The sequence below is a fragment of the Xiphias gladius genome, chromosome 20 (assembly GCF_016859285.1).
Source record: "Xiphias gladius isolate SHS-SW01 ecotype Sanya breed wild chromosome 20, ASM1685928v1, whole genome shotgun sequence".
Taxonomy (NCBI): Eukaryota; Metazoa; Chordata; class Actinopteri; order Istiophoriformes; family Xiphiidae; genus Xiphias; species Xiphias gladius.
In genome coordinates this window covers 6136258-6144530 of record NC_053419.1, presented here as the reverse complement: position 1 = coordinate 6144530, position 8273 = coordinate 6136258, and the positions used below count along the sequence as shown (strand labels likewise).

General features: G+C 44.7%; 1 protein-coding gene across 3 annotated transcripts in view; it reads left to right on the top strand.

The window, feature by feature from the left end:
- Positions 1-670: 670 nt before the first annotated feature.
- Positions 671-8273, top strand: part of grin1a (glutamate receptor, ionotropic, N-methyl D-aspartate 1a) — a 32840-nt gene continuing 25237 nt past the window's right edge. For all 3 annotated transcript variants that reach the window (XM_040157654.1, XM_040157653.1, XM_040157652.1), the window contains exons 1-3: positions 671-922; positions 3496-3630; positions 4536-4712. In XM_040157654.1, the coding sequence (XP_040013588.1) occupies positions 674-922; positions 3496-3630; positions 4536-4712 (561 nt within the window). In that variant the 5' untranslated portion in view covers positions 671-673. The remainder of the gene's footprint in view (positions 923-3495; positions 3631-4535; positions 4713-8273) is intronic.

Sequence of the window (8273 nt, the reverse complement as noted above, 5' to 3'; positions counted from 1 at the left end):
CCTTTCATGTCCTCTTATGCATAACATGGTGATCGGGCGTATTGTGATTGGGTAAGTACATTTCTGTTTTTTCCTCTGCTTCAGCGTCGTCGTCAGCGGCAGCGGCAGCGGCAGAGGCGGCGGCATCACGCCAACGCGCAAAAAACCCAGTGTGGGGAGCCGATACGGCGGGGGCGCGCACTGCCACCGCGGGCGCGCATGCACAGCTGTCAGCACCAAGGACAGCAGCCGCTCAGCCCGGAGCGGTGATCAGTCCGCACAGAAGCGCAGGGAGCAGCGGCCGGGGGAAGCGATACACAGCCCGCAGAGGAAGTCGCCTGGAAGCTCGGACTGTGCCGCGACTCTTCTTGCAAAGACCACGGGGAGGCTTGAGCGGTTCTGCGGAGGAGAGCACAAGAAGGTGGACAATGCGGTTTGGACGTCCCCGGTTGACAGCCTGCCCCTAAAATGATTCTACTCATTCCTCTGCGTTGCACATAAATTCACCTATTTTTCCAGTCCTCTTCTTCCTTTTTTTGGCCTCCCTCCTTCGCACACACCGCCCACCTGGATTTTGTCTGCAGTCGTGCTTCCAACTGGCCGAGCCGTGCCGCTGTCCAGAAGCTGGTCGAGCCGACCCGCCACCGGGGAGAAAAGCGACCGGGCTGCGCTGTGCTGTTTGGTGGTCCGCACGATGCGTCTGTTTCTGCTGGCGGTGCTCTTCTCGTGCTCCTGCGCGCGGGCCGGCTGCGAGCCGAAGATCGTGAACATCGGGGCCGTCCTGAGCCAGAAGAGATACGAGCAGGTCTTCAAAGACGCCGTGACCCAGGCCAACCAGGTCTACGGCAGGGACAAATTCAAGCTGACCGCCATCTCCGTAACGCATAAACCCAACGCCATCCAGATGGCTCTGTCCGTCTGCGAGGACCTCATCTCCAGTCAGGTAGCCTACCGCCACCTCTGCATGGGCGCCACATCAAACCACTGCTTCATTCAACTCTGAATCCTAGCGTACACGCCAGCTACATAGGGTCCGTGCACAACCCCCACCTAAGTGCCAAAAGCGGTGCGCCGTTAGACTCTGCCTCGGGGTGTTCTGGAGGAGCAGCAGCCCAGAAATCCCCGTGGCTTGCTGCGGCAAGCCGGCGCTTGAGGAGAGGTTTGCGCTTCAGTATCAGATCAGTATCGCGTTCTCTCACTCAAGGGGCCAGGGAAGTTTCGTTCCCACGACTAGATCATCATCATCAGTCTTGAATCCAGACAAAACAGTCGCCCATTTCCCCCGAAGCCTCACACTGGCAGACTGACTGCCCACTCAGCTTTAACGTACAACCAAACGTGTAGAAACAGTAACAGAGAGCTGCCGATATATTATGGCAGGCCTGCCGTTTGTCTGATTTGGCCTTTCCATGCTACACTCGTACACCCGACCCGCAGATCAGCCCACTTCGTGTAGTTCCGATTCCGTGAACTCCCCGCAGACCCATCTGCTTTACAGACATCCGAAAGCAGGCTTTGGTTTGGGGCATATCTCAGATGAGAAGGCAACTGTACATTTTCAGGACACACAGCTGCAGATCTACTGAACTGCAACGGAACCACTGAGGAGTGAAAATGTGCCATACATCATTTACAATTAACAACTTGGCGTTCAGTGTGCGTGTGTGTGATGCATGATAACATTTTGGCACGAGGAGGCTGAGATGGCTGGGGACAGTTTGAGCAAAAGGAAAAAAAAAAAACAACTTCTTGTGAGTTGGCCTTCAGGCGTGGATCACTCTCTCAGCTGCAAGCTGTATGATATGATGCCGTGGTCACACGCCACACTGTTAGGGGTTTACGTGCAGATTTTCCAGGGAAGAGTTTTCTTGCAGTTATAAAAGCTTAAAGATTCAAACCATATGTGCTGCGGATCCGACAAACAAAACATATTTCATTAGTAACGCATGGTGCACGGTGAGTGCGTGTGTGCCTTTGAGAATTGTTAAAACACTGATGCACGCTGGAATGCACCAACCATCTTCTAATGTGCTGCTCTACATGGCTTTTAAAAGCGCCAACATTATGTCACAGCATGTTGAGGCGTGAAGTCCCTCTTGCTCTCGCTCCTATGTCTCCCACACACATAATTAGGCTTCATGCAAAAAAAAAAAAAAAAAAAAAAAACACCCACAGCTTCAGTGCTGCTTTCATGTCCTTGGTCCTCTGCTTAGTGTAATGACTGTAATTGATACAGGCTTGTAGATAATACTGTCGCATCCAGTCTTCTGTCACCCAAAGAACGAGCGTGCAATTCACGCCTCAGGCTGTACAGATTACACCAACAGCGGTTCAGTTCACTACTCACACACTCACACACACACACCTTTGGTGAATGAGACAGAATCCAACCTTATTGAGACAGAAAGTCTACGGAAGGTTTAACCAGATGAGACTGGCTTGTGGGCGATAACAGTCACTGAGAAAGAAAGTCAGTGGCAGATGGAGGAGTAGATGCCCGGGAGCAGTCCTTGGAAGACAGACCTCATTTTTGACCCAACCATACGGACCACTCATATCCAATAATCCATGGCTGCACAGCCACGCCAACTTCATTCCTCTTCCTTCACATCTCTGTGGCGTTTCTCAAGGCTGAGCTTTAGGGGAGGCACACAGAAGTTCTTTTTACTAGAGTAGTTGGCCCGCCCCGGTTTGCTTAATGCAGGAAGACTAAACCAAACAGCCACAGTGAAGACATAGGAAAAGATTTCGTTGCTCTTCTGTTTCTCTGTTATCAATGCGTTTTCCCCTGAGTATGATTTATAGAGAAATTTATCATTCATTTGTTTTTTTTAACCTGTTATACATCATTTTAGGGCAGTGGTTGCACCCACTAAAAGATGACTGTGGTGTATGTAAAGCAGACACCTGGGCTTAAATAAATTTGCATTAATTCAACATCTAACCCAGATAAGATGGGGGACACAGTGGGACAAAGTGGTCTATGTGTCACTTTTTCCCCAGGTCCCACTGGCAGGTTAATCAGCATTAACTGATGAAATCTGGATGCTGAAACCATGTTTTTCTAAAACGTGCCTAAATGAACTTTTTATAATTTAGATATCATGTAGTAAAGTGTGCACGCTTTTGGTTTCTTGAGCGCGTTGTTCCCTGTTGTTACTGTATCCTACCAGAAATATGTACAGACATGTTAGAACAGTTTCATACATTCTGAGTTTTTTCGTTGTAGCTCCTCGATGCCCAAAATGTAAGAATTTAGATTTGTACCCCTCCCCATCTTATTGTATACATATCATGTGCGACGAATACAAGTTTAAATGTGTTATGTTTTGTGGTAAATGGCATGATTTGTTGCTTATTTTCTGTAAAACTGGAAAACTATACATAGATAAGACAAATAGAAAGAAAAAATACTGTGGCATGTTAAAAATGTTAATAATACAAGTAGTGGCATTCACACTCAGTCATAATGCCAGCGTCGGAATGACAAAGGGATCTTCTTCTTTGTCTCTGCAGGTCTACGCTATCCTGGTGAGTCACCCTCCCCAGTCCAATGACCACCTCACTCCGACGCCCGTCTCCTACACTGCAGGCTTCTACCGCATCCCCGTGGTGGGGCTCACCACCCGCATGTCCATCTACTCGGACAAGGTGAGTGACGGATGAGGGAGATGTAACGAGAGACAGAGAGAGAGGAAAAACAGGTAGAGAGTGAACAGAGAGCGAGGGAGTAAGGAGCTCCCCTGGGGCAGCTTCAAAAGCGTCTCAGATTAAACGTCCCATCACTGTCCATTAGGGGAGCTGTGATTAAATGGTTTTCCAGCTGAAATATGAAAGAACATCATTAATAATGCCCCTGACCTGAGTAATGTTTTTACGAAGCACAAACCACTAAAATTAAACTTTGAAGCAATCGCATAAATAAAATCCCAAGGACTCAATTTAAAGTCAATCTAAGTGACATCTCTCCTAATCTTGCAAATTGAACAAAATCAGAGGCATTTAATATGTTTAAAAGATGTCTGTGCATGGGTTAAGGGATGATGGAAGCATTTTAATCCTTTTTTACATGGTGTTTGTCCATTAATGATTAGGTTAGGCATTTGTTTACACCCTAAGAAACAGTTTTTTTTATCATTAATATGTGGTCTCACCTTTTCTAGAACAAATTCAGGTGCAGGCTTTTCAGCTTTCAGTATATTATGTGTCTATGCTCTGCTGGTATACAGACTGAGAATTAGAAAAGCACACCACATGGCCCTTCACACTTTGCTGAAGACGAGATTTTGGAACCTGGCTGCAGGGATTTGCTCCCATTCAGCAACAAGTAGTCCAACACCGATGTTGGGCGATGAGGCGCGGATCCCAGCCGGCGTTCCAGTTCATCCAGAAGGTGCTGGATAGGGTCTAGGTCAGGGCTCTCAAGAGTTTTCAGAAAAACACATTGTGAGACGTTTTGCCATGAGTCAAAATGAAGCATTAAAAGTTAAACTGTTTTGGAAAACCGTTAACGGGAGTGTGTTAATCCCCTTCATTTCCTGCTTCGTGCTCCTCAGAGTATCCACCTGTCCTTTCTGCGGACAGTGCCTCCCTACTCCCACCAGGCGCATGTGTGGTTCGACCTGATGCGCGAGTTCAACTGGAACCACATCATCCTGATAGTAAGCGACGACCACGAGGGGCGGGCTGCTCAAAAGAGGCTCGAGACCCTCTTGGAGGAGAGAGAAACAAAGGTGAGACGCTCCAGCTCCCAGGGCCCCCCCCCCCTCCCCAGAGTGTGCGAGCATGAGCGTGCGAGTGTGTAAGGTTTTTTAAACCTCAAAGGTCTTCTATGTATGTAACTGTTTTCCTTTCTGTTGTGTGGCCACATCTCTTTCTCACCATTGTGTAAACATTGGCTAACATGCCTAGAGACATCAACAGCGTCTAATGTGGTCTAATCTGACAAAAGTTTGTATGTTTATTTGCTCATCTTCACGTTGCTTTTCGCCATAGTCTAAATTATCCTGTGTCTATCCACAGTGGGAGCCAAATAGCGGACTTTAACGTGGGGCTTTGCAAACCATCACAGACTGAAGTGTTGAGCTGTTTTAGTGGGGCCACGGTGGAAGTCAGGTGTTTCTTTCCACTCAGTGTGTGATGAGAGGCAGCTTCATTACTGTACACAGAGGGCCGGTGTTTATTGCACCCTGCTAAGTCACGTTCACACGATAATGGAGATTTTTTCGCCTGCTCAGATACTGCTGATGCATCCATTTTAAGTGTAGCTCTGAGCTGTGTATGTGGGTCAGTGAAATGCTGATCTTCTTTGAGCCAAAACAGACTTGAGACTGTGATGATGTGTGCCCTTTAGGAACAGAGAGAGAGAGAGAGAGAGAGAGAGAGAGAGAGAGAGAGAGAGAGAGAGGAAAAACAAGTGCCACCTATTTCACCCATTCATTTAATAAGATGAAATTACCTTGGGATATGCTTTTTCTTTATTCTCTGTCAGGCTTGTGCCTCTCTGGGGCACTTTGCTGTAATTGTGTGGCTGAATGTAATGAGTCCCGATTCAGAGATTTAATTAAATCAGAAGCTGAGGAGAGACACTGAATATGAAACACACTTGAAGTAATTCACAGAAGGCAGCTAGAGTTGAAGTGTAAGTTGCTTATATTAAGTGACCGGGATCAGTATCGATCAACATCCACCAATAGATTTCATCCAATTTCAAACATCTGAATTTATCCATGCAGTTTAAATGATAACATTGATTGTAAAATCACCCAGTCGTGACTCACATCCTGCACTGAGGAAGAGAAATTTGTGTATCAAAAGCCCTTGAATCCAGGAAGTTCGTTTTATGTTTGCATAATCTTAGTTTGGATCTCAGAATGAAACGTCTGTGCACTCCATTCACTCCCATAATGCTGAGAGAAATTGCTGCAACTCTCTACTTTGAGGCTCTAATTACGCCTATATTTAGTTTTGACTGCAGGGCCAGCTCGAACATTTTTTGGACTCTGAGCAGGATTCATTTGAGAATTTCCCCAAATGTGCACAGCAACAATTGAACTGAAACCCTGATAAAACCCAAAGGATAAGGGTAGCAAAATTCTGTATTCTTCTTACTGTCAAAAAATCCCATGAAAAGACCAAAACCAACAATGAATATATCTTACTAACAACTACAGTATCTGTGTTTTCAAAGTCTGATCTACAGTGACTTCAAAAGGTATTCAGACCGATCCACTTTTTGCAGACATTATTGCGTTGTAGATTTAACTGTAAATATATAAAATTATAATTTTTGCCCATAAATCTACACTCAATTACTCATAATGACTAAATAAAAACGTGTTTTTAAAAACCTTTGAACATTTATTAAAATCACGTAGTTCTCTTATTTACAGAAGTATTCAGACCATTTGCTGTGGCTGTTCAAACTGCGGTCAGGCGCATCCTGTTTGCTTTAATTATCCTTGAGATGTGTCTGGGACTTGATTGGAGTCCACCTGTGGCAAACTAAATTGATTGGACACAGTTTAGAAAGGCACACACTTGTGTATATAAGGTCCCACAATTCACTCTGCATGTCATGACAAAAACCAGCCAGAAAGAACTATTGGCGACCTCTGCAATAAAATTATGGTAAGGCATTGATCAGGCAAAGGTATAAAACCATTTCTAAAGCATTGAATGTTCCCAGAAGCACAGTGGCCTCAATTAACGGTGAAATGGAAGAGGTTTGGAACCACCGGGACTCTTCCTGGTCCCATCTCTACAGAGCTTCAGAAGTCTTTTGTAGAGATGGGTATAACCTAGTGGAAAGATGACCATCTAAGCAGCACTCCATCAATCAGGACTTTACGGTGGAGTCGCTAGACGGAAGCCACTTTGAGTCAAAGGAATATGACAGCCCGTTTGGAGTTTGCCAGGCGGCATTTAAAGCTGTTTGAGAGCATGAGGGAAAAGATTGTCTCGTCTGATGAGACCAAAACTGAACCCTGTGGGCAGAATTCCCAACATTGGGTCGGGTGAACAACAGGCACCGCTCATCGCCTGGTTAATACCATCCCTACAGTGATGCATGGTGGTGGTCAGAATTTAGGGAAGGATGAATGAAGCCAAATACTTAGAGGTCCTTGAAGAAAACCTGCTCCACAGTGCACGCGACCTGAGACTCGGGCGATGGTTCACCTTTTAGCACGACAATGACCTGAAGCATACAGCCAAGAAAATGCAGGAGTGGATTCAGGACAAGTCACTGATGTCCTTGAGTGGACCCGCCAAAGCCCAGACTTAAACTCCATAGAACATCTTTAGAGAGACCTGAAGTCGGCAGTTCAGACACTTCCCATCCAATCTGATTAATCTTGAGAGAATCTGCTAGGAATAATGGGATAAACTGCCCAAATCCAGGTGTACAAAGCTTGTAGAGACTTGCCCAAGAAGACTCGCAGGAGCTTCTACAAAGTAGTGAATTAAAGGTCTGATTACTTTTGGAAATGAGAGATTTCAGTTTTTGATTTTTTATAAATTTGCAAAAAATCTAAGAAGATGTTTTCACTTTGAAATTATAGGTTGCTGAGAGTAGACTGATGGGGGAAAAAAAAAAATCAGTTTACAACCATTACAGTTAAACTTACAACACAATAAAGTGTGAAAAAAAAATATTCCTCAAAAAATCATTCCTTATTCTTTATTCCTCTGTGCCATAGAGCTCCATTGTTGTCCAAAAACTGCACTGTTACACTGGGTAACATGTTCCTACATTACCATCAATACACTGTCGTATAGTTTGAGTCCGTGCCACATATACTATAAATACTATATGTATTAATCCGCAACTGAAAATATCCCCCCACAGATGCACTATTTACTCTTGTTTGAATAACATTAACTAAAAACAACATTGCCCAGTTATCTCATGAAATGTAAAAAAAAAAAAAAAAAAAAAAAAGAAGCAATACATCTGCGAGCCATTTTAAAAGGTTTAGGTCTTTAACGCTTTAGAGATGAATGGGTTTGGGGCGGAGAGCCACAGAAAGGGCAGAGAAGTCGTATAGTATTGAAAGACGAACTAACACATTGTTGGTTTTGGTCTATTCATGGGATTTGTTCAAAATAGGAAAACTACAGAAAAACACCAGCCTTATCCTTGTTATAATACCTGTTTGGTACAGTGTCATTCTTATGGAAATTCGATATAAAAAGTACATTTAAAAGGGGGCATAATAACTTTAAGATGCAATCTACGATTTTAATCAAGTGCCACCAAATATCAAAATTTGGTGTACCACCCCCAAAATGTA